The following is a 25,458-nucleotide window of genomic DNA, read 5'->3' as shown; positions in this document are numbered from 1 at the left end:
GAGATTAGTTGGTCATCCATACTTCAGTTAGGTTGTGGCATGAAATACTGGGAATAAAACAATTCTTTTAGCAAAGTGCCTATAGTATGAGTATGAATTATCACAGTTCTTTACTTTTTTATATTTCTTTTGTATACAAAGGTCCTCAATTATTATTTCAGCTGGATACTTTGCATTTATGGACTCTTCTTACCCTCAACAAGAAAATGACAATGCAGTACTGATTAGCCCTGCAATGAGTGGGTCAAAGTGTTTGACTTTCTGGTACTTCATGTGGGGAGACCATGTGAACAAACTGAATGTGTATGCTGGCATCAACATGAACACCCTGTTTTGGTTGAGACAGGGAACACAAGGCAAAGCTTGGAACCAGGCTAATATACAGATCAACATTTATTCCTCGTATCAGGTTAGTAACTACAGACCTAGAGTAGTTTGACTCATTGCTTATTGTGACATAAGTTATTGTAGGCCTACATTGTTTGCCTGGCTTGTAAGATATGTTGTGAAATAAAAGTCAACAAAATAGATAAATGAATGTTTTCAGATCTACATAGAGGGAATAGTTGGAACAGGACCGAAAGGTGATATTGCTATTGATGATATCACAGTCACCAATGGATCATGTTCACAATGTAAGCAAAAAATACTTATTAAAAAGATGCAAACTATTAGTTTATTGTAAAACTTTGATCAGAGACAAACATTTATATGTGAACATGTTGTGCTGCGATTTAGACTAGAAAAAAGTCAGTGAGCACATTTAAGTGCTAAATAAGCCAGCTGTGTTCATGTTTTTATTATAAAAAAGGAAAATAATTTAACATAAATAACAAAATGTGTAATGGTAAAAATTTCAGCCACTCTTGGAATAAGTGGACCAAGCTGTGACTTTGAACAAGGCCTGTGTCAGTACACTCAGGACACTACTGACAACTTTGACTGGACTAGACAGGTTGGGTCAACCTCATCTTCCAATACTGGTCCAATGAATGACCACTCATATGGAACTAGATATGGTAGCTAGACAGTTAAACATTTATTAAAACATTCAATTAGTTAAAAATTGCTTTATGTTTAACCTGCTACCGTTGGTAACTGTTGGTTTTAACATTGGAATCTTTAAAAATAAAAATATGTGTATTTTGCTTAATCTAAAATAACTTATATTTAAGGTATTAATAGACCTTCAAAGCTGGCATATTAACAACATATCACTTTACAGGACATTATATGTACATAGAAGCATCCAATGCAGTAGCTGGAGCTAAAGCTAGACTTACAGTCCCTTCTGTGAACATTGGCCCATCTGACATGTGCTTGGAGTTTTGGTACCACATGGCTGGCGTTGGCCAGGGAAGGTTGACAGTAACATATAAATCTAACAATTGGCCAGAAACAAGTTGGACTAAATCAGGTTTGTTGACATTTATATTTAGTATCTAAGAGATCATTCACAATGTTTGACAATCATATTTCAACATTAATTCACATATCAAGAGAGGTTATATTACATTTCTTGATTGTTTTTATTACAGGCAACCAAGGCTCAACTTGGAATAGAGCAACTTTTGACATTCCTGCAAACCTTGGGTCCACTGCTATAACATTTGAAGCAGCAAGAGGAAGTGATTTCACCAGTGATACTGCTATTGATGACATCTTACTTAGAACAGGAAAATGTTCTCAATCAAATGGTTGGTTTTCTTCCCGTATTTACAAAGTCTTTATTACATGTATAGTTATTTGTAAGCCTTACAAAGAATTATTAATTTTTTTCCTGTTCTATTTTAGGAAATTGTGACTTTGAAATTGATTTATGTTCATGGTCAAATACATTAAATGATGACATAGACTGGATAGAAGGTCGAGGCAATACTCAGTCTTCTGATACTGGACCTAGCAATGACCACACCTATCGCAACAGCACAGGTAAAAAAAAACAAGTTTGACAATAATTATATAGGCATTTAAGTTATACAAACTAAAACTAAAGTAGTCATAAGCTATTACAAATAACCACTCTAAAAACCATTTTGGTACACATTTTTAAAAGATGAAAATCTATAAGTAATGCAGTAAAAATAAAAGTAAATATGAAAGTTCTGATTAAAATCTAATAGTTGAAAACACTATTAAAATATATATATATATATCTTTCAGGCAAATACCTGTACATTGAGACATCCAGTCCTAGTGTGGCTGGTTATGTGGCTTATCTGGCTAGTGAGCTCTTTGCTCCTAGAGATGCTGTTTGTTTCCACTTCTTCTACAATATGTATGGGGCTACAATTGGCACATTACGTGTGCGAATAGTAATATACAACGCAAGCTCTAATGCATTGCCTGAAATAAATCGTCAAACTCTGTGGGAGCTGAATGGTAATCAAGGCCAGGGATGGTTTGAAGGCATCGTGCCTATACCACAGCAAACTAATAGCTACAAGGTATGTTTCAACACAACAAGTTTAATTTCATGCCAGCATTAAGTTACAATACAAAAAACAAATATTGTTGCATTATGACTTTTTTATTGACATACGCTGAACAGAACAAGTTTTCCACAATTAGATCAATACATAACATAATAATCATAACAAATACACAAACAGTTATAAAATAATCTAGGATTAATTGTATGTGTTTAAATGAAGCCCATTTTAAAAAGTCTGGTTAGCAAAGTTGAATGAAATTTATTTTGATCTGGTTAACACTGTACAGAACTTACTTTTGTCCCCAGATTTTCATAGATGGTGTTGAAGGTGCATCTTACACTGGAGATATTGGTATTGATGACCTGTCCTTTGTCACTGGATCTAGCTGTACTTTAACTCCCGCTAAGGCCACACCTAACAGTCAGACTTCTGCAGCACCTGTAACTTCATTACCCGCTACAGTCCCTTGTGAGATTTTTTCTAATTTCAAATGTTGATTATTGTTGTTATGGAAGAAACAGACTACACACAGCTTTATGCTTGTGGCATAGGATGAGAAATTTTTGTAATAATAACCAATTCTAAAGACAAACAAGAATAGTGTGTAAACAAGGAACACAGTCATTATATTTTAAGTTTTAGATTAAACAAGCCTAAAAATGAATGAATTATCCAATAATCTTTCAGCTGGCTTTGTATGCAACTTTGACACTGACGTCTGTGGCTGGGTACAGGATCAGACGGACAAGAGAGACTGGATTAGGAACTCTGGCAGCACAACATCTTCAGGAACTGGCCCCTCCAGTGATCACACTTCAGGACGTCAGTTCATAGATTACCCTCATTTCACTACAAAATTATTTATAATAGAAAAGACAAATATAGAATGAAATTCTGTGAGATGTATTTAAAGTAACTTTTCTTTTCACAACTTTACAGATGGCTTTTATATGTACTTGGAAACATCAAGTGGCCAGTTTAATGATACAGCAAGACTTATAAGTCCTCCTATTACAGATAATTCCATTCAGTGTTTCACGTTTTGGTATGTTCACATAAATACAATGAATAGCGTTTCTATTTCAGTTATTTTCTTTTGCAATTAAACAATTATAAAAATACATACAGTACCAAGATGTAATAAAGAAACTGCTTAAAAGTGTGAAATGTATCACCAATGCAGGTATCACATGTACGGACAGTCAGTGAACACATTGGATGTCCAGCTATGGGCACCAGACAATAGATTTGAAATAGCCTGGCAGAAGAATGGCTCACAAGGTGACTCATGGCAGCAGGCCAGCATACAGATTGGTGATGGAATGACAAGTATATCCAAAACTGTGAGTGCACAACATACATGAATATGGCTTTAAGATAATCAGATTCTAATTTAACTGTTGACCTTTAGCTTTGAGGATTGCTATGTTCATATAATTTTAAAGACAATTTTTCTTTGATAAATAAATCAAGAAAAATATTTGAATAAGGTGTTCAATTAAAAATGTGAACTTACTTGTAATTTAAGGCTATGATTGTTATGGAGGCTCGTCGTGGCAGTTCTTTCACTGGAGACATAGCTATAGATGATGTCAACCTGGTGCCTGGAGGCTGCAATGGTAAGTCTTGATGGCTCATCAAAAAGGTTTACTTTAAATGCAATGAAAAAATGTTAAAAATAAAATCTGAAATGCAATAACTTTATATGTATTATGAAAAAATTCATATGTGAACAGTAGGAATTAATTGCCTTATTATATCTATAAGGTGGAGGATCATCCCCTATAGATTGTAATTTTGAAAGCCAGGACCTCTGTGGCTACGTGCAGGAAACAACAGATTTATTTGACTGGACAGTCTCAACAGGTCCTACATCCACTTATGGAACAGGACCCACAAGTGACCACACCCTTCAGACTGCTGCAGGTAGGTCATTTACCATGTTTGTGTGATCCATATAGCTAGATATTTCATGTGTGTCAGACTATGTCCCAGTTGAGGCTATATTTATTGTCAGATAATACAGGCATACATTCATCTAATTAAAAAAAATTTTTAATAATATAAACCAACCTGGTTGTTGTTATAAAAAGAAAAAAAGAACCTACATTCCTGGATTTAATGAAAAAAAATACCTTACAATTTTTCTCTGAAGGCCCATTTAAGTGTATGATAAAGTTGCTTAGAGTTGAGTTTGGTATTGACAATAAACTACATTTCCCAGGACATTATATGTACATTGAGGCCTCAAACAGACGACCTGGAGATATTTCTCGCTTGTGGTCCAAGGCTTTCACAGCTAGTGCTGGACAGTGTCTAAGCTTTTTCTACTATATGTATGGTCAAGATATGGGCACACTGAGCATCGCATATGGCCAGTTGATCCCCAATGGACCATTCACTGTCTTAACTCCCATCTGGAGTCTGAAAGGTCCACAGCCAAACAACTGGGTGCAACAGCTGGTCAGCCTGCCCACCCCTCCAGTCAATCCAGTTAATGTAAGTCACATGTTCTTGTGGTCAGCCCACCCTCTTTTCCAGTCAGTTCAGTTAATATAAGTCATATGTTCTACTTGTAAACAGAAGTTTTATAAGCAGGAATACAAACTGAAATAAAAAAACATAAGCTTATTTACAAAGGTCAATTTATAGTAATGTATACATTTTTAGTTACTTATCTTTATATTGTATAGAACCTTTTGCTGTTTGGTGTAGATTATCCCATTCAATTGAAGTGTTTATGGTTAAAACCATTTGGATTAAATAGCTCTACAAGAAAGTTTAAATGAATGTATTTTTAGAAACTTTATATTTTTAACAGTTGGTATTCCAAGGTGAAGTGGGCAGTGGCTACTTAAGTGATATTGCAATTGATGACATCAAGTTGCAAAACTTTTGTCCAAATGCAGGTACAGTCTTCAATGTTTACTATAATAATACAAGACCCTAGTTGTTAAGCATTTTGCTTTTTTTAAATTTTAATTAACAAGTTATAAATGTAGCTAATAATATGATACAACCACCAGGGGAATGTACATTTGAATCTGGACTTTGTGGATGGGTGGCTACACAATCATACTTCAATGGCATTAATGCACAGTTTGTGCAAGCAACAGCAAATTCCAGGATATTTGGTACCACCATACCCCATCCTGCTGTTGACCATACTCTGGGAAGAAACACTGGTTAGTCATCAAATAACTTAAGTCTTTTTGTAACAGATAAATCATCTTTGATTGAATAGTTCTGGTCTCATTTATTCAAATTTAAGTGATAAATTTCAAGATGTATACTTATTTTATTCAGGTTTTTCATTGTTATCATAGCCTTCATAGAATAATTTTAATCGATTAAAGAGTATCAAATAATTTTCACTAATGAGCTTAATAAAAAAATATTTTGATGACATTTCTTGTAGGCTCCTACATGATCCTGTACTCTGATGTCAACAATGGCAGACAACAAGGTCAAAGGGTAAACCTGGTCTCAGAGGTCGTTCAAGCCACAGGAGCCAATGGTGCATGTTTCCACTTCTGGTTCAGCAACTATGGAGCTACTTTCTCTGTGCTCTCTATATCCACTGAGGTAGGGCAGTATTCAGAGGACATTTTTCACTCTATTAACTAGATGTTACAAACATTTCTTTAAATATAGTTAGCATTTCTACTTGATTGCTGGCAAGGCAAAGCAATTTTGTGGCAATTTTTTTCCTGCCATTTTCACAATTACGACAAGGTTCAGAGTTAGGATAAACATTTGTGTTTGGTAACCCAGTTTTCTTATAAGTATCACACTAACATTCACCTGGTATTTTACCTTTAAAAATTTAAACAGCATGGCCCTGCCCTGTGGAGATTAAGTAGTGACACCCAGTCCCAGAACTTTATTGAGGGTCAGGTCTTCCTGTACAGCAGTACAGCTTATAAGATAGTCTTTGGTGTTCAACTCAATGGTGGCAGTGGTTACGTTGCTCTTGATGACTTTTCTTTCACTGATGGATACTGTACAGGTAAGTCTTGCACAAAGCATAGATCAGATGAATAGTTTTCATCTGGTGGTAATAACTGTACATCTCTAATAACTATATCTGAGAATAGAATGATAGAATATATATTTTGCTTGATAACGCTTTTACTAACTAAATTTTAATCATTATTAAATAAGGCTATATACACAGAGATTCTGTTATAAATGTGTAGTCTGACAAAGAAACGAAACCGTCGGGGTTAGGGGAAAAGGGGAGGGGGTAGTGTTTTAAAACAAAATATTTTCAGTGGCAGCATTGGTACTGTCAAATTCACAAATTAGGAATTACTGAAAAGTAGAAAATAAAACAACTAAATAGCGGCGTATGATACGCCGCGGGTCGGCTCGTATATAATATTTTTAATGACAAATGACATTTTCAAAAGTTTCATGGCTTTTAAAAAATAAATTATGCCATTAGCTGTTTACTTGTATGAAATGTGAGATTTTCTCTCTTGTAAAGTGTTCATAGCTGTTCTTTTTTTTTTAATTAGCCAAACCAGCTACAGCTGCTACACCAAGTGGGTTAACTCCCCCTGCTTCACTACAAACAACTCCTCCAGGAGGTAAAACTCTGACATTTTAGTACATTTTTTTTCTGCTATTATTCCAGAATTGTATTTTAAAAATCAGTTCTATTATGTTGAAATGTAAAGACTAAATTGTAAAAGTGTTCTGTTATAAATTCATATATTATTTCTTTACAGGCTCTACCTCAAAATCAGAGCTGGATTGTGATTTTGAAACAGATATTTGCTTATACCATCAGCTTACAAATGACCAGTTTGACTGGACAAGAAAGTCTGGGCGATCAAGCAGCAGTAGCACTGGCCCTACTGTAGACCATACCAAAAAGACAGGTAACAAACACACAAAAAAATTTGAGTTTTTATCAAAGTTTTATTACATTTTAAATTATGTTAGTTTAAAAGATGTCGAAGAAAATAATGCTGTATTTGTTTACTTCTTTCAGATGCAGGATTTTACCTTTATATAGAAGCCTCAAGCCCTAGGCGCCCTAATGATACAGCTGTCATTGAGAGTACCCAGTTATCAAGGTGTGCCATGCTTATCTATCTAGTTAGCTATACTTTGTAAAATTAAATGTTTCATAATTTAAATGGTGTTAATTAATTTTATATGTATTATCATACATTATTTAATTATTTAACTGTTATATTTTAGAACTGGCTGCTTGATCTTCTGGTACCACATGTTTGGCGCACACATCAACACTCTCAACTTGTACACCCAGTCGGTTGGTCAGTCTAGGGTACTGTTGTGGACAAGACATGGGTCACAAGCTAATGACTGGCTAGACGCATCTGTAGATTTACAGGTAAGTTTCAACAGATAGCATAACTCTCAAGATACTCTGTACATTTTAACTTTTGTCTATTTAATTTAACTTCATCTATTTAATAATACATGTCTTTAATGAAATATCAAATATTTAATGTACAGAATGTTTAAATTCTGTTCCTTTTATTCAAAAGGTGAGCGGAACTTACACCATACAGTTTGAAGGTGTAAGAGGGACAGATTATGCTGGTGACATTGGCATTGATGATATTAGATTTTTACCTGGCAACTGCAGTGAGTCATGTTTCATGTATTTTAATCCAGTCATGTTTTTTGCCATTTTAAATTTTACTGTTTATTTTGTGTAATGATATCATTGTTTACTTTGCAGGAGGATAAAGTAGTTTTTCAAACTTTTAAGTTATCGAATAAAATCAATCAAACTAAATGTACAATGTCATTTTAAATTTTATTTTTATTACAACTGGAATAATACAATAACAGAGTTTTAGGATTAAAACATACCTGTAACCATGGTGCTTGCAGGAGAGACAGTAGACACTTGCCTAGAATAATCACATGACACAATTTGTTTGGTAGTATTCACTGTTCAAAAGATTATCGTCATTAATAAGTTTTTTTACAATGTGTTTTCTCCCATTTTACTTACATGTACAAAATATATATTTACCTGTGAGATCTATGCATGAGGTAATACAAGCTTGTTGCCTATTTTCCCACCAGACTCAGACACAACTGTCAACAGATGTGACTTTGAAACAGACATGTGTGGTTACACATCAGAGCCAACCCTGAAGTGGCAGAGATCTACTCAAGTTACCACCACTACAGGCTTACTTAGTGATCACACATATGGAACTGTTAGAGGTAGAAATATTTTTTTATATAGGTTTCCTATTGCTTGTTGTACTGCAGAGTTATCTTTCTTAACATGCTTAAAGCTATGAATTATTCATAGAATTTATTTATACAGAATTTTAAACTCTTGTATCTGTATTTGGTTAAAGTTGTGATTTTTACGTAGAATTTGTTTGCACAGTAAAATCTTGAGCAGTTATAGAGTTTATTCTTACATGCGATTTATTTGTCATAGGACACTATGCATTTGCGGCCACCCCAAGACCATGGGTGCCAGGTTACAAGCAACGTCTAGTTGGTCCACCACGCCCAGCCACCACTTCCCAGTGCGTCACCTATTACTATTACATGAATGGAGCTAACATGGGAACTCTAGAAGTGCGCTCAAGGACTGGCCCATATGCTGAGTCACCTTTGTATTTACACAGAGGAAACTTGGGTAACAAGTGGTACAAGAATGAAGTTACAGTTAGAGCAACAACATCATGGCAGGTAATTTACATAACAGAAGTGGTGGTCACTTCTCCTCAACAGTGCTTGTAAATTGTATGTGTTCACCTGTTAGGGATTGTCCATACATGACATCACTCACTTTTATAAAAAAAATTTATAAATGCCCTCTGACCCAATCATCATAAAAAAAAATATCATATAGTTTCACTCTACATGCTAAAGTAACAGATTTTCACAAAAATCATTCCCCTTCCCCCTCCAGTTGTGTGATACTATCTTTGGAAAATCCATTAGAGCAAGATCAACATGAAAGAAAATTCACATTTATACAAGAACAAAGTTTGAATGAATTGAGTGTTCTACAAATGAATTGATTGTTTTATTCCCAGCTTGTGTTTGAGTCAACTATTGGCAATGGAGCAGCCAGTGATATTGCTGTGGATGACATCTCTATTACTGATGGCAGCTGTGGTGCCAGTGATGGCTCCTGCAACTTTGAGGATGGCATGTGCACATGGACCCTTCTAAACAGGGGATCATCCTGGCTATTGAGTTCATCTATTACAGTGTATACTTACAAGCCTGCAGCTGACCACACTCTAAATTTAGCTAATGGTAAACTCATTTAAATAAAGTAATATTAATTTCACACCAGTTTTTATTGAATATTAATTTAAAATACTTAAAATGAGGGATCCAGATTTCTCTAACAGTCTATTTGAAACTCCTGACTCACAGGAACCTTCATGCTATTGAGCTACAAGTCTGGGCTGGTATCTAATGATGCATCCCTTGTGAGTCAACCAATGCAACCTTTCAATGGAACCAAGTGCTTTTCTTTTTGGTACAAAAAGTCTGGACCAGGAGGTAACTCTTGTTTACATATTTAACTGATTCTGTTATTTTGTTGGTGTCTTAAACCCATTTTTATTTATAAGATTATGCCACAGATTGTTTTTTTAGAATAATGTATGTATTTATTTAAATTTTGAAATCTGCCCTATTGAAAATTGAAGAGTATTCTTAATTTCATTTTTTTGTACAGTATTCCTTACAGTTTACTTGACTGATATAAACAACCAAAACCTGTACCCCATATGGAGTTTACCAACTGACTTTACTTATGACTGGTCCTATGCCAGTGTTCCCATCTCTTCACAATCTTCCACTTACTTGGTCAGTACAAAATTTATATTTCAATACAAGCAGCTTTATTAAAATTACAGAATTTTATTTTTAAACATGATGAAAAAATAAATTTCAAAATATAACCTTTCCAGATTTTGAGACTATAAATGCCCAAAATAAAACTCATTTAAAAAAATATTTATTCTCAGATTGAAATAGATGGGGCTGTCAACTCAACATACTCTTATATAGCACTAGATGACTTTGTTGGGAAACTGTCTACATCAGCTGATTGTCCTTGTAAGTTTTAAATAGTGGAACAATGCTCACTCGAAGATTGTTTATTCTACCTTCTTATGTAATCCAAATAATGTAAATGATATTTATTTTGATAATTTTAGTCAGTCCACCAACAGCTGTACCAAAAAGCCAACCCCTGACTTCACCTACACCAACAACAACATTAGCACCTTTTAGTAAGTGGGCTTGATATTTTATTTTGTTACTTTTTCTGTTCTATTTCTCAAACTCTCGTTCTAAATAAGAAAAAAAAACCCAAATCAGCTTTCATTAAGTAGGCTACCATGTTTAAAAAAAATTATGAGTGATAAATGTGTTCACTATACCATTAGGTCATTATCTTCCTTGCAAAAATAAGAAAAAATTCTCAGTAAAAGTAACATAAGTTTATGTTTTGGACAGTTGCTCGTTCAAAATATGACTGCAGTTTTGAGACTGACTTTTGCAACTGGACCCAGGAGGCCACTCTTGACAACTTTGATTGGATTAGAGCTCAGGGTCCTAAAGGATCATCAGCCACAGGTCCAATAACTGACCACAGCATTGGAACAGGTCTGATATCTAACCTTTATTAATGAGATTTAACTTAACATTTTATTCATGAGTTTGATTAAATGAAATATATTAGAAAGTTACAATTTAAAAAACAACAGCTAATAAAAGCATTTAGAAGCAACGTAATTACTGAGGTTTTATACATTCAATCTGTAGACATATAAAAATGAATTTTTTTAAAAAATGTGTTGTTACGATTATTTTCAGATATGGGATGGTATGTCTATATATCATCAGTGTATGTTTCAAATCCTGGCCAATCCCAAAACCAGACAGCTTGGCTAGTCTCTCCTGTTATACCCAACACTGTTTACTGTTTGACTCTGTTTTACCACATGTATGGGCCCCATGTTGGAACTCTCAATATCTATCGCATGGCAGTAAGTGTTTGCTATTATTGTGGTTTGAAACACTGGCTTTATCACATTTCTGGACAATTAATTATGATATATATATATAATTAAGTGAATATTTTAAACAGTTTAGTGCACATTTATTTACACACTATTTCAATATTTATATTTTTTTATCTAAAAGGGATCATCAAGCAAAGTAAATTATGTAACCAAAAGTGGAAACCATGGTAACCTTTGGCAACCTATGCAAATTAAGTTTACTGGCAGTGGCAATGACAAGATAATCATTGAAGGTATACGAGGCTCTAATTCCCTAGGAGACATAGCCATTGACGATATTATGGTCTTGGCTGGCCAGAACTGTCCTGCTCAAGGTAAATTTGGCTGCATTTTTCAATAAAGTTTTGTTTGGTTATATTTTTGTATTAACTTAATGTTAAATAGTTTGTTATTACCTCAAATTCATGTACAAATATAAAGGATTGCATATTTGTTTTAAACTTTAAGTGGGTCCTGCCTGTTCATTTGACTCTGGTGACTGTGGCTGGACTCAAAGTACCAATGACAAATTCAACTGGCAGAAGTACCAGAGTGCTACAGCTACAGCTGGCACAGGACCAAGCTCTGATCATACCCTTGGAACACGTTTTGGTAGGATTCATACATTTTGTTGTGTCATTTTATGGTCAGATTAAATACTGTTTAGAATTACAGATAACTGACCACTTTTAACATTCAAAACAAAATATAATTGGAATTTAGTATAAAAAGAAATAAACACTAAGTTTATTAAATTGTAGATCACTCTAAAAGAAAATAATTAAATTGTGATAAATTGTACATAAAATAAACACTAAACCATAACTAGTTTAAATAATTATTTTTATATAATTTACTAGATTTTATAAAATGTTGATTTAAAGGCTATAACTATTTCTGCATCTGTAGGCTACTACTATTATATTGACGCAAGTCCCCCAAGAGTGCAGGGAGACGTTGCTTACTTCCTTAGCCCAGTCATTCAGGGTTCAAACACCCAGTGTGTCAGGTTCTGGTACAGCATGAATGGCATCAATGTTGGAACTCTGGAGTTTGGTATCATGACAGGGAACACAACTCTTGGACTATTCCGTTCTCTGTGGTCTAAGACAGGCCATCAGTCTGTCAACTGGTTACAAGGGGAAGCCACTGTCACTTACCCTGGTCAAATGTATCATGTAGGTATCCATCAATGAAGTAGTGTAATATTGACTTGAATATTTTAATAATTTACATCAACAATTTAACATACTTTATTACATTTTGAATAATTCCCAAACTGACATACATTCTTGCCTTTAATTCGTACAAAATCCTTTCAGCTTAAAAAAATAGATAAATATTCTTCATTTTTCTTTACAGATTGTTTTTAAGGCAATTGTGGGTAATGGCAGTCTAGGAGATATAGCAATAGATGATATATCTCTGAGTTCTAATGAATGTCCCTTTAGAGGTAAGCCCTTATATATTTGAAATAACCCACATTACAAAATTTATCTAGTTACAATAATAGAAACCTGATTAAAAAATTGAATTTTTCAATGGTAACAGTACTTGTTTCTGTCTTTCACCAGGAAACAATGACTTTGAAAATGGCCTAGACTTGTATACCAATGTTGTTGATGGTACTGATAGATTTGATTGGCTTGTTGCATCAAGTGTCAATCCTGTTATGGGGATAAGTCTTACTTTCAATGATCACACACTGAGAACACCCAATGGTAAGTTAGCATGTTGTGGCTGTTGCTTTTTCTACATGAAAATTGTTGCCATGGATCTAATCATAAGGGCGTATGAGTGACTTGCTAAACTGACCTCTGTAATCTTGTTATCACAATGAAGAAAGATCACTATAATTAGTTTTAAATTGAACATTACTTTAGAAAAATTATGTAAAAAAATATAAATATTCAAATACCTGTTTATTCTGTCTTACAGGACATTTTGCCATAGCTCTGTACAGCCAACAGGCTCAAGGAAGCAATGCATACCTGAAGACACCAATCCACAGTCCAGATGATTCCTGGTGCTTCACCTTCTATTACTACATGACTGGCCAGGACCCAGGTACCTTAAATGCCTATGTGTACACACCTGACCGGAACACAAAGACCCTAGTTTGGACACTCAATGACCAGAAAGACAACTGGAACTTTGCCCGTATAGCTGTGAGCTCTCCATCATACAAATACCAGGTACTCTCATCTATTTATAGCATACAAATATCTATTAATAGTAATTTTAATCAAGTTTTTATAATGGTTCATATCTGGGTTCAAGTCAGTCAAATGTCTGTGAGTCCACCCAGCTCTGATTAGTACCTAACTCAGGTTAGAGAAAGGAAAGGCTACTATGAATAGTGCTTACCCCATACAAACATCAAGTAAATTTAACGGCGTATAACAACAACTTTTTAATTGAAAATTTATATTTAATGTAATGCATGTATTGTCTCAGATTGTGTTTGAAGCTGTAGTAGGAAGCAGAACAGATGGAATGATTGCCATTGATGATATTGTTTCTCAAGACTCTGTATGCACAAGTATGTCAGCATTTTTATGAATCAAATAAAATGAAAATAACGTAATTAATTTAGGGAAAATAGGTATTTAACAGGGCAATACATTTTTGGAACTTTAATTATTAAACACTATTTATTAGAATTTTCTATAAAGTCTACTTCCTAATATTAATAAAATTAACAGCCTAAAATTTTTTCCTAATATTCATTCTTTCCATTATCTGGTGGAGTTTTAAGTTTTTTAGTAAAAATAAACATTTTTAAAAGTGTTACTTCATGAGTTTACCCTAAATTTTAAAAATTCAATATTAAGCTAAGAAATTAAATGTAAAGAATTTTACTTAAAAGATAACTTTGTGAAACAGTAGATATACCAAATTTTCCTTTACTTGTAGCATACCCTAGCTCAGCAAGAAGAGGTGATCTTGTCACTGGAGGCACTCTACCAACTGTTGCTACAGTTACACAAAGTATGTTTTTGAAAATATTGTACCTATTGTAAAGTAATTTATTCAAGCTTACAAAGTTTTAAAGTTAAAATGTTTAATTAATTACATTATTATTATAATTTTTTTTTGCATCTGAGTAGTGGGCATTTAATTTTGTACTCACAATCTGACTGTTATTTTCTCCTTTCAGTTCCCACACCTAACGATTGTTCCTTTGAAGCTGCCACAACCTGTCTCTGGACCCAGGCAACTGATGACCAGTTTGACTGGAGTGTGTCCACCCCATTTTCACTAGGCAATATCATGTACAGCGCTGCTCAGGATCATACTAAGGGCACAAGTATGTTGTGCTAGTACTTCATATTTATAAATTTATGGAAAAGAGATTATGCCAAATGTATTCTTTTAATTGAATGAAATGTTTTAGTTTAGATCAATGCTACATCTAACAACAAAATCCTTCTACTAATTGAATGAAATGTTTTTATTTAGATCAAGGCTACATGCTACATCTGCCAACAAGTTTGGTGCGTCATGCCAACGACCATGCTTCCATTCTGTCCCCAATATTGCCTGCTGCAGGAGCTCTTTATGGTGACTGTCTAACTTTCTGGTATCGTTTGTATGGACCTTCTGTTGATGGCATTTTTGTGAATAGAATTATTGGAAGTACAAAAACTTTACTGTGGCAGCGTAATGGCACCCAGGGTCAAGATTGGAGATTCGCACAAGTTCAGATATCTGGTTCCCAGCCATACAAGGTGAGAATCACTGAAGTCATGCACTAACCAAATAATTGATGATTCAAACCTTGATGTTCAATTTGTCAGTTTTTGACATTTTTCTAAATCTTATCATTTATATTTTTAAAGCTGGAAATTGCTGGCATTAGAGGCATCAATTATTTAGGATCCACTGATGTTGATGATGTGCGCTGGTCAAGTTCACCTTGCAGTTATTCTGGCTGTAAGTTTTAGATTTCACCTTCTTTTTTACAATTGGGTATTCCGTTTAAAAAAAAAAATTTAACTAAGCTGAAAAACTTATGAAACATTTGTTATTGCATGAAAATTCTTAATTTATTTTTGTGACAGTTTCTGTGAATGAAGACTGTGACTTTGAGAATGGTCTCTGTGGCTTCAACCAAAGCACAACAGACAACTTTGACTGGACACTAACAACATCCTCTACAAGCAGTACAGGCACTGGTCCATCCAATGACCACACGTATGGCACATCACAAGGTATAGCTACTTTTGCTGCAGTTTAATATCAGCTTACTTTTTCCAGACCAACAACAATAAATGCCTATCATTTTAAAATTTTTCCACCAGTTTTAAATAACTATCTTAAACTATTGAAATCTTGAATGGTGGTGATTTAAAACTTTTCATTATAGCCATCATCTGATAATAAATTTATATTTAAAACAAAATAATGAAAACAACATACAGATTTGATTTTTTTTGTTTCAGGACATTACATCTATGTTGAGGCTTCCAACAAAAGTCCCAACCAGAGAACAAATATTATCTCCCCTGCCCTATCCCTGCCCTCCCCCAACTATTGCCTCAAGTTTTGGTACAGCATGTATGGCAGCACTATGGGAGAGCTACACATTTACCGTCTGAACAGAGGGACAAGACAACAGCTCTGGAGGAAGTCTGGAAACCAGGGTCAGCAGTGGCTGATGGGAGAGGTCAGCATACCTGGAGACAGCACCTCATCAATAAGTTTGGAGTTTGAAGGTGTTGTGGGCTCCTCTTACTTGAGTGATATTGGCATTGATGACCTGAGTCTCAGGGCTGGACATTGTGATTCTACAGGTACAACTTTTTAAACTTTACTTGAATTGGTTTTAAACTGAGAGCTGATTCTTGTTTTTAGATTTTTTTATAGATTTTTCTAAATGTTCCTGTTAATATGGGTTTAATTGAATTTTAATATGCTATTTAAAAAAGTACTATTAATACATTCCATAAATGTCCAGTGCGATAAACTTGTGAGTGGTGTCAACTTTCTATTTGTAGCTGGTTGTGATTTTGAGTCTGGTGGGTTCTGTACCTGGACTAACACTCGTGTTGGTGATAACTTTGACTGGATCCTTGGCTATGGGTCAACACCTTCATTTGCAACAGGTCCTCAGACAGACCACACAAAGGGAGATTTGACTGGTAAATATCCTTAGTGATGAATATGTTGAATAAGTAATCTTTAAAGATAATTAGCTTTTGCTAACTAATTTTGATGTTTTCTAGGTCATTATGCCTTTATTGAAACCAGTGCACCTCAGAGGCAGGGTGATAAAGCATACTTAGTGTCACCGATTTTTGAAGCTTATCAAGTACGACTTTATTTTATAGTCTCCAACTTGTTTGAAATATATTGTAATATATATATATATATATATATATATATATATATATATATATATATATATATATATATATATATATATATATATATATATATATATATATATATATATATATATATATATGTTTGTGTGTGTGTGTGTTAAAAATGTTAATAAATTTAATTTGCTGCTTTCCTTTCAGGTACGATGCTTACACTTCTTCTACAGTATGAATGGTCTTACAATTGGTACATTAAATGTTTACCTGCAACCAACCAGTGGGACTACAACACTTCAGAAACAGTGGTCACTGTCTGGTCAACAAGGCACTCAATGGTTACCAGCTGCAGTCTCATTCAATAGTTCTACTCCTTACCAAGTAAGACAACTCTCACTAGTTTTAAAATTAATTTTAAAAAATAAGATTGTCACTTGTAGGTCAGGAAATATTATAAAGCCATAGAAGTTCAGTATCTTATTGAGTCTCTGTTCATAGTCCATTAAAATAAACAACTTTAACAGCTTTATTTTAGTTGCTGCTGAGTTTTTTTTATTTTTTATTTTCTCACCAAAATTTCAGATTGTTATTGAGGGTACAGTAGGCTCAAGTTATGATGGTGACATTGCTATTGATGATATTACTTTCACTAATGATGCTTGCTCAGGTAATATTTAAAAGTTGAAGATTAAACAATTAAATCTATGTTAGAAAAGGACACTAAGACTACAAAAGTTATAGTTCAGATTTGTTTTATGTGAAATGCCAACAAGTTTCTACACATTTGTAGCTGACAAACATTTGTTTTCAGTGGATCCCCCATTGGCTTCACAGTTTCCTAGCCAAGTTTCTACACTGTCCACAACACCCAGTGGTCCAACACTCCCTACATCAGGTCTATGGCGCTGATTTACTCACTTTAAAATAGTAGCTTTTACTTAGTTTTAATATGTGTTACTTTTATTTTTGTAAATAATTTTTTATATTTTAAGTTATTTTGAAAAAAATTTTTTGTGTATTTGAAGTGTAATTTTGTTATTTTGGTGAATTTTTTGTTAAAAAACAACAACCAAGGGCTAATGAGATTATCAATTTAGTTTTACTAGAATTTAAAAAAAATATTTTAACATTTAACAAATATGTTGTATATATGATGATGTGGTTATTAAATTATACAGCCCCAACACCTTATGATTGTAACTTTGAGAACAACTTGTGCACTTGGTCACAAGACACTACAGACAAATTTGACTGGACACGTTCCCAGGGACCCACTGGCTCTTACCAAACTGGACCAGTGGTTGACCACACACTCGGCAACAGTAAGCAATTATTTATCACAGCTAAAAATCAGTATTACTACATATCTAAAGATCAGTATTATAGCCTATTGTTTAATCCTGATGTATGATAATGTATTGAAGATCAGCATTATCATGCGTCAAAACTTTAATATCAAAAGTTTAAATTATATTATGCGATCAAAGATGAAAGTAAATTTTGTATATTACCCAGGCCAAGGCTGGTATGTTTACATTGAGGCCTCCAGTCCCCAAGTAATGAATGACACAGCTAGAATAATCAGTCAGTCCATCAGCCCTGGCCAGCGATGCTTCAGGTTTTATTACTTCATGTATGGAACAAGTATCTACCAGCTGAATGCCTACATTAAACAGAATGGTCAGATGAACAGAATCTTCAGCATGCAGGGGGAGAAGGGACAGCTATGGCTGAGTGCTAGTATACCCATCAACCCCACTAGCACCTACCAGGTATGTATGCTAGTACTGAGGCTAAGGAGATATCTGCCAGGTGTTTACACTAGTACCTTAGCTAATAAGTAATCTTATCCACGTCTGTTACTCTCTTTGATGGCATATTATTCTGAAAATGATGTTTAATCTGGATTTCAATCTGTATTTTTGTAGCTGGTTTTGGAAGGTGTTCGTGGTCAAACCTGGACAGGAGATATTGCTGTGGATGACATCACAGTACCTACTGGACCATGTCCAGAACTATCACCATCAGGTATTCAGTATTTTTAAACTTTGAATAATTTGTTGATAATAAGTTAACCCATTTCATTGGAACAATAAAGCTCTAGAAAAATGTCATTAAAAAATATTGAAAATTATAAGACTAATGATATATTATACATGATACTTTAAAAAATTAACAGTGTCTATTTAAAAAAAAACCCATTGAGTTTCATAATGTTTCTGTATGAGATTATTATGGCTAAACTTTGCCAAATTATTCCATGTTTATTCATGTTAAAGTAACATCATTGATGTACTGTTTGATGTAGCCACCACAGTGTCCTGCACATTTGAAAACCAACCAGCCAACAGCCCAATCTGTGGCTTCACCCAGGACACTGATGATAACTTCAACTGGTCAGTCAACTCCAGAGACACACAGACCCAGAACACAGGACCATTTACAGATCACACCTATGGCTCCTTTAATGGACATTACATTTATACTGAAGGATCCAACCCACAGAAACCAAATGACACAGCTAGGATCAGGAGGTGAGATTAACACTTTAGTTTCATATGATATCAAAATAATATGTTTTGATGGTAACTTTCAATGCTCTGTTTGTAATGAATGTTTGTAACTCAATATTCAACATAACCCTAACCCTCTAACCCTACATTATATTATTCTTTTGTAGGAAATTTTTTTTAATATTCGTACAGTTTTAATTAAACCTGCAATTTTATTTCTTTCAGTCCCACCTATTCATCAGGCATGGAGCAGCAACACTGTCTGACCTTTTATTACCAGATGTACGGAGCTGACATAGGCACTCTGAATGTGTATCAAGTGAACCCTGGCCAGTCCACCAAAACATACTCCCCTAAATGGTCACGGTCTTATGACATGGGACCTGGCTGGAGAAAGGCCCAGGTGACATTGGACTTGCTAGGAAACTATCAGGTAAATTAACCAAACGTTTTAAAGCTTTATTTGTTTTACATTTAGAAATGAGTAAAACTTTGTATTTTTTTCTTATTTAGTTATTGGTTATTATAGATGTTTTTTATTTTTAAAAATTTCAGTTGGTTTTTGAAGGCATAATTGGCAATGGATACAGGAGTGATATAGCAGTTGATGACATTGCTGTTAAGAATGGCTCATGTCCTAATCCAAGTAATGATGTTGTTTTAAATATGTTTTTCACTTTGATTAAATTTGGCACCTTATTTTGATCAAAATATAATAAAAGACTAATAATCATTATAAAGTTATCTATAATCAATATAATGCTTTTCTTATAATCGTGTAACATATAAGCCTATGTTAGTACTAACTAATAATAAAACCAGTTTTATTGAGTCCACATTGAATAAGCTACTGACTGACTATCTCTCTGCGACAGGAGCTTGTAGTTTCACATCTGACACCTGCCTGTGGCGTAACCTGCAAGATGGCACTGACAACTTTGACTGGCTGCGCAATAAAGGAGCTACCGACTCATTCCAAACTGGTCCAAGTGCTGACCACACATCTGGAACAGCCACTGGCTACTACATGTACATAGAAAGTAGCAACAGAAAACTTGGTGAACGTGCCAGATTGGCCAGCCAGGTACAAATTTTGTGCTTTGTCTTTCTTGCATTAAAAATTTTGCTATGACTTATCTAAGAGACTTACTAATTTTTTTATTGTTTTGTTAGATGCTCCCCCCTCAAGTTGGACAAGATTACTGTCTTAGTTTCTGGTACCACATGTATGGTGCTGACATTGGTGCACTCAAAGTCTTGGTTATGAACAATGCAAGTTATGATGCCATATCATCAGAGGCGACTCTCTGGGAACTTGACGGTCAAACTGGTGACATGTGGATGAATGCTCAAGTTAACATTAGCAACATTTACACCAAGAAACCATTTATGGTCAGTGCATTAAAAAATAAACAAAAAATAATGTACCTTCATCTTATTTATATACTAAAAAGTATTATATTTTCTTTTAAAAAATAGGTTTTAAAATTGCAGTTAAGGAAATTCATCAAGGAAGATTAATTTTAAAACCCAAAGAATAAATATTTTATTTCTGCAGCTGATATTTGAAGGTGTCATAGGCAAAAGCTATGGTGGAGATATAGCCATAGATGATACCAGCATTGACCCATACAGCTGTAAGACTGTCCCAGACTATGCCCTGCCAACTACAGATGGTTAGTACACATTGCACAGTTGTACCTGTAGAAACAAAGCTAACATCTTCCATTACACCCAGGGAAACAAATGCTACAAATCAAGATATTATTTTTATTTCTTAAAATTAATACTTACCACAGAACTGATTTAGTTTAGGTTTTATAATAATGCTAGATTTTTGCTTATTAACTTTATTAAAATTACATTCATTCATTAAAAAAGTTATCTTTAAAAACAAGAGTACCACTTCCAAAATGATTCAAATGTTGAATCATTGGTGTAAGTTGTAATGTCTTGGTGCTCTGCCCTCAGTGCTTGAGGCAGCCGACTGTGACTTTGACCAGAACAACACCTGCAGCTGGACCAAATACCCACAAAGTAAACTTGACTGGTACGTCAACAGAGGATCAACCCCCCAGATAGGAACTGGACCTCGGTCAGATCACACTAGTGGTTGTAAGCAGCTTTATAACTATTATGACATTTAAATGATTTTAATTTAAGTTTATAAAAATCTGTATTAAAAAATTATGATAACAAATAACCATAACCTAGTCAGTAGTGTACAGACACACGGCAGACCCCCCCATTTGTTTTATGCTACATTTGGCTACATGAAGCCTAGCTAGTGATCTATAGAAACCCTGCAATACCCCCCTTTGCTCTATGCTACAGATGGCTACTACCTGTACATGAGGGCATCTAGTGGTGCACAAGGTGACGCAGCTGTCCTGGCTTCTCCCATACTGCCACCTACAGCTGGATTAGCTTGTTTCTCGTTCTGGTCAGTTTTATAGACTCATTGCCATTAGTTTTTTTTTAATCATTTCATGACAGTAGTTTCCAAACTCTACATATTTAGACTGTGCAAACATTTAAATTGTTTTTCTTCAGTAAAATACATGTCCATAAATACAGTTAAAATTACCAAGTAGTCTATTTTTTCCCTTTAAGAAATTTCTATTGTGACTTATATATAGCAAAAAGTGACCCCTAAGTTCAATAAAACTGTAGGTATTACATGTATGGATCAAATGAGGGAACTCTTCAGCTTGTGACTAACATAAATGGTGTGAGCTCAGTCCAGTGGCAAACACAAGGCACACATGGCAGCAATTGGATACAAGTGGCCATCACATTACAGAGTAACACTAACTATCAGGTGGGGGAGAGCTTTCTCTTTCATCAGTATTTTATTAATTAGGATTGGCTCAGAAATTAAATTAATATATATTATATATTATTATATGTAGGGGATATTGATATTTTAATTTTTTTAGATTAGACTTTTTCCTTTGTTTTTTGTTCAATATTCTTGTTACTTTTTCAAAATACTGTGTACAAGTCTGTAAATACATTTTTTTTGTTTGATGTTTATTCAAATATTTTATACATTTTTCCAGCTGTTTATGAAAGCAATTAGAGGCAATGGCTTGTATGGAGATATAGCTATTGATGATTTGCTGTTGTCCCATAATGCTTGCCCCCGTAAAGGTGAGGTGTACTTAAATTTTGGCAATTTTCCCTGTATGTGATGAAACTTTTTAGACAGCATTCATCATTGGGGAGGGAACTGGCTTCTTGAACTTTTGAATATGGACAAGTACACACAAAATTAAAAAAAAAGTAAAGTATCCTTTTAAACCTTACAGTCCATGGGGGCAGGTGAAGCAGAGTTGGCCTTTTTCAGGACCATGGCATATAAAGATATAAAGGGATAATCCTCTTTACTCCATGTGGAGCATAGTGCCCCAACCATAACCTTCCATTTTGTCTGATCCACACTGTTGATTTTGCTGTCTCTCAAGACATCCCTGTTGTCTGCTTTAACTCTAAAATACAATTTTGTGTTGAAAATATCACCTTAATAAATATGAGTATTTGTATATCATAATTAATTGCAATCCCTTTAATGTAGTGTTTGCTGTTCTTTTTAAAGCTGTATGTGACTTTGAGCAAGACTGGTGTAGCTACACACAAGAGAGTAATGATAACTTTGACTGGACAAGAATCCAAACTGCCACATCATCAGCCGGAACTGGCCCATCAACTGATCATACAATGAGTAGCACAAGAGGTGACTTTTGAACAGTTTACACAAAATATTTTATGCCTGGTCAATAAGATGGTGTCATTGTTTTTTATAAAGTAGTTGACTAGTTAAAATATCTTCTTGAGTTCTTTTTACCTTAGGGTACATAGTCTTTTGTTTAAATGATCATGGTGTGGTCTAATTGTCTTAACCACCCAGAACTCCAGCATTGACTAAATGTGTAGATCAGAGATGTAAATGTAATAAAAACCTGTCTCTTAACAATTCGCTAATGAACAGTAAAAAAAAAAAAAGAATTGGAACAAAAGTTTCCCAGCCAAATAACTGTGTGATTATTATTCTAGGTTTCTATGTGTACACTGAGTCATCTTCAAGAAATCCTGGCGATAAAGCAAGAATTGTCTCCCCTCTCTACCCTGCTGGTGGCACACAATGTCTTCAGTTCTTCTACCACATGTACGGTGCTGGCATGGGATCTCTGTTTGTCTATCTCCGCAACGCTGGCCAGATGGACCCAGGAAGTATTGTCTGGACTTCAAATGGCAACAAAGGAGATAGCTGGCTGCTAGGTCAAACTAGCATAGCGTCTTCTAGTCCTTTCCAGGTCTGTATTACTGGAGACTTACATAAGAATTTCAAACAAATAGTTGTTAAATAAGCAGTATTACTGTACAAGTAGCATATTAATTTATATTGATCATAGGCAATATTCAATATTTTATGCTTAACTAAATCATTAAAAATCATTGGATATCCTGCATAAAGTATTTGTTAACTTTGTTTTCAGATTGTGTTTGAAGGTATAATTGGTGCCAACTACACAAGTGACATTGCCCTTGACGACATCCAGATCTTGCCAACTCCTTGTCCCAACCCTGTGTCATGTGACTTTGAAAATGGCTTCTGTTCATTCACTAATAGAATCAATGATAATTATGACTGGGTTCTGGCCTCACCTCAGGCCAACAGATACAAGACAACAGCCCCAGCTGTAGATCACACAACCAGCTCTGCCAATGGTTTGTTTGTTTTTCTACACACCTATACATACTGTGTCACATTTGAAAAGTTATTTATTGAACTAAATTTATCATAACTGGTTTTAAACTTGCTTGTTAATACTGTAAATTTTAATGAAATCTCTTCAGGATTTATTGTAACAAATTTAGTAATACAGTTAGTTTTGGTAAATAATCAAATGGCATTTAGGGTAGGTAGCAGATAAAATGTCCTTAAAGCATCCTCTGGGAGTGTTAATATGTGATTTTATTCTCAGGTTACTTTGCTGTGGCTGATATCCCGGCCACCGCGTCAGGCTCAGTAACTGCCTCACTGGCCAGCAGTCAGCAGCCCCCAACCATGGGCCAGTGTCTGAGTCTCTACTACTCCATCAATAGAGATGGTAAGGGCTTTTTTCTTTTTATGCTGCCACGTACTTCAGTACACTGACTATTGCATAACAGTTTCTGTTATTTATAATTTAATCATTCTTTTAGGTTCAAGTATATAAAAGAATACAAAGGAACATTATTTCTACACATTGCCTTTTCATAAAAGTGTTATCCAATTTAAAATATTTTTTACTTAGTAATCATACATTATATTTTATATTATTTTAGTCCATTAGTCCATTCATACAAAGCATAATTCTATATTACATCTATGTAGGTGCCATCAATATTTTCTTGGATACACCCAGTGTGAACAGAAGTTTACTGCAGCTGACCAACCCAGATGGACAAGACAAGTCCTTACGATGGAAGCATACTTCATTGGACATTCAGTCTAACTCTTCCTTTTACATAGTTTTTGAAGCTCAGAGAAATTTAATTGGTGGAACCACAATTGTCATTGATGATGTCACGCTTGTTGATGGTCTGTGCTCCTTACAAACAACAGCACCACCACATACTACACCATCTTTACCTGGCAAGTCATCATTTCACCTTTCTTCTTTACTTTATAGTTTGATATTCAATAGATAAAATAAAGAGGTATCAAACATACTTGTAATATCTTTTAACATTTGAGATGATCTTGATTTGTTTACTGTGATGCTGACGAGGACCACTGCAGTTTTACAACCAAAGATTTGGTATAAAACTCTAGTAATAAGCTATTACATGTTTGTTTACAGCTATTATCCCCGTCCTGTCCTGTGACTTTGAAGGGGCAACAAGTCCCAATGGCACAAATCCAGGATCATTGTGCTACTACACACAAAACACAGATGACAATTTTGATTGGATCTTGCAGAAAGGCCAGACAGTTTCATTTTCCACTGGACCAGATGCTGACCACACATTATCTAACATAAATGGTGAGAAAACACTAAGCTTATCAAATAGGATAAAAATTCTTTAGGTTGTAAGATTTTTTACTTGAAAGTAAATAAAAAAATTTTCAATAACTTAAAAAAAGACAATTGTGGTATAT

The 25,458-nt window shown here is 34.5% G+C and overlaps 1 protein-coding gene across 1 annotated transcript in view; it reads left to right on the top strand.

Moving 5' to 3' along the window:
* LOC131937437 (MAM and LDL-receptor class A domain-containing protein 2) overlaps positions 1 to 25,458 on the top strand; it is a 79,758-nt gene that overhangs the window by 25,576 nt on the left and 28,724 nt on the right. Inside the window, exons 59-127 of the mRNA XM_059294868.1 lie at positions 162 to 409; positions 548 to 635; positions 861 to 1,019; positions 1,226 to 1,417; positions 1,539 to 1,697; positions 1,795 to 1,932; positions 2,164 to 2,447; positions 2,741 to 2,903; positions 3,123 to 3,257; positions 3,375 to 3,480; positions 3,619 to 3,778; positions 3,964 to 4,054; positions 4,203 to 4,361; positions 4,660 to 4,934; positions 5,257 to 5,344; positions 5,462 to 5,620; positions 5,854 to 6,020; positions 6,270 to 6,444; positions 6,956 to 7,027; positions 7,169 to 7,321; positions 7,435 to 7,519; positions 7,647 to 7,800; positions 7,958 to 8,057; positions 8,508 to 8,651; positions 8,878 to 9,134; positions 9,485 to 9,710; positions 9,834 to 9,962; positions 10,141 to 10,271; positions 10,433 to 10,523; positions 10,625 to 10,699; positions 10,926 to 11,075; positions 11,286 to 11,458; positions 11,616 to 11,808; positions 11,942 to 12,085; positions 12,383 to 12,651; positions 12,836 to 12,926; positions 13,048 to 13,194; positions 13,412 to 13,668; positions 13,931 to 14,015; positions 14,390 to 14,464; positions 14,634 to 14,783; positions 14,936 to 15,204; positions 15,316 to 15,409; positions 15,538 to 15,687; positions 15,919 to 16,269; positions 16,474 to 16,617; positions 16,702 to 16,787; positions 17,002 to 17,178; positions 17,380 to 17,464; positions 17,609 to 17,692; positions 17,976 to 18,119; positions 18,313 to 18,569; positions 18,726 to 18,825; positions 19,106 to 19,331; positions 19,536 to 19,743; positions 19,866 to 19,956; positions 20,186 to 20,394; positions 20,484 to 20,702; positions 20,869 to 20,986; positions 21,282 to 21,425; positions 21,645 to 21,753; positions 21,984 to 22,131; positions 22,373 to 22,463; positions 22,909 to 23,046; positions 23,367 to 23,626; positions 23,810 to 24,041; positions 24,299 to 24,424; positions 24,691 to 24,951; positions 25,160 to 25,342. Coding sequence (XP_059150851.1) covers positions 162 to 409; positions 548 to 635; positions 861 to 1,019; positions 1,226 to 1,417; positions 1,539 to 1,697; positions 1,795 to 1,932; positions 2,164 to 2,447; positions 2,741 to 2,903; positions 3,123 to 3,257; positions 3,375 to 3,480; positions 3,619 to 3,778; positions 3,964 to 4,054; positions 4,203 to 4,361; positions 4,660 to 4,934; positions 5,257 to 5,344; positions 5,462 to 5,620; positions 5,854 to 6,020; positions 6,270 to 6,444; positions 6,956 to 7,027; positions 7,169 to 7,321; positions 7,435 to 7,519; positions 7,647 to 7,800; positions 7,958 to 8,057; positions 8,508 to 8,651; positions 8,878 to 9,134; positions 9,485 to 9,710; positions 9,834 to 9,962; positions 10,141 to 10,271; positions 10,433 to 10,523; positions 10,625 to 10,699; positions 10,926 to 11,075; positions 11,286 to 11,458; positions 11,616 to 11,808; positions 11,942 to 12,085; positions 12,383 to 12,651; positions 12,836 to 12,926; positions 13,048 to 13,194; positions 13,412 to 13,668; positions 13,931 to 14,015; positions 14,390 to 14,464; positions 14,634 to 14,783; positions 14,936 to 15,204; positions 15,316 to 15,409; positions 15,538 to 15,687; positions 15,919 to 16,269; positions 16,474 to 16,617; positions 16,702 to 16,787; positions 17,002 to 17,178; positions 17,380 to 17,464; positions 17,609 to 17,692; positions 17,976 to 18,119; positions 18,313 to 18,569; positions 18,726 to 18,825; positions 19,106 to 19,331; positions 19,536 to 19,743; positions 19,866 to 19,956; positions 20,186 to 20,394; positions 20,484 to 20,702; positions 20,869 to 20,986; positions 21,282 to 21,425; positions 21,645 to 21,753; positions 21,984 to 22,131; positions 22,373 to 22,463; positions 22,909 to 23,046; positions 23,367 to 23,626; positions 23,810 to 24,041; positions 24,299 to 24,424; positions 24,691 to 24,951; positions 25,160 to 25,342 — 11,001 coding nt within the window. The remainder of the gene's footprint in view (positions 1 to 161; positions 410 to 547; positions 636 to 860; positions 1,020 to 1,225; positions 1,418 to 1,538; positions 1,698 to 1,794; positions 1,933 to 2,163; positions 2,448 to 2,740; positions 2,904 to 3,122; positions 3,258 to 3,374; positions 3,481 to 3,618; positions 3,779 to 3,963; positions 4,055 to 4,202; positions 4,362 to 4,659; positions 4,935 to 5,256; positions 5,345 to 5,461; positions 5,621 to 5,853; positions 6,021 to 6,269; positions 6,445 to 6,955; positions 7,028 to 7,168; positions 7,322 to 7,434; positions 7,520 to 7,646; positions 7,801 to 7,957; positions 8,058 to 8,507; positions 8,652 to 8,877; positions 9,135 to 9,484; positions 9,711 to 9,833; positions 9,963 to 10,140; positions 10,272 to 10,432; positions 10,524 to 10,624; positions 10,700 to 10,925; positions 11,076 to 11,285; positions 11,459 to 11,615; positions 11,809 to 11,941; positions 12,086 to 12,382; positions 12,652 to 12,835; positions 12,927 to 13,047; positions 13,195 to 13,411; positions 13,669 to 13,930; positions 14,016 to 14,389; positions 14,465 to 14,633; positions 14,784 to 14,935; positions 15,205 to 15,315; positions 15,410 to 15,537; positions 15,688 to 15,918; positions 16,270 to 16,473; positions 16,618 to 16,701; positions 16,788 to 17,001; positions 17,179 to 17,379; positions 17,465 to 17,608; positions 17,693 to 17,975; positions 18,120 to 18,312; positions 18,570 to 18,725; positions 18,826 to 19,105; positions 19,332 to 19,535; positions 19,744 to 19,865; positions 19,957 to 20,185; positions 20,395 to 20,483; positions 20,703 to 20,868; positions 20,987 to 21,281; positions 21,426 to 21,644; positions 21,754 to 21,983; positions 22,132 to 22,372; positions 22,464 to 22,908; positions 23,047 to 23,366; positions 23,627 to 23,809; positions 24,042 to 24,298; positions 24,425 to 24,690; positions 24,952 to 25,159; positions 25,343 to 25,458) is intronic.

The sequence above is a fragment of the Physella acuta genome, unplaced genomic scaffold (genome assembly GCF_028476545.2).
Source record: "Physella acuta isolate Inbredline_101_S28 unplaced genomic scaffold, ASM2847654v3 ptg000210l, whole genome shotgun sequence".
Classification (NCBI taxonomy): domain Eukaryota; kingdom Metazoa; phylum Mollusca; class Gastropoda; family Physidae; genus Physella; species Physella acuta.
The sequence above is the reverse complement of the archived record's forward strand: the minus strand, read 5'-3'. Positions and strand labels throughout refer to the sequence as shown.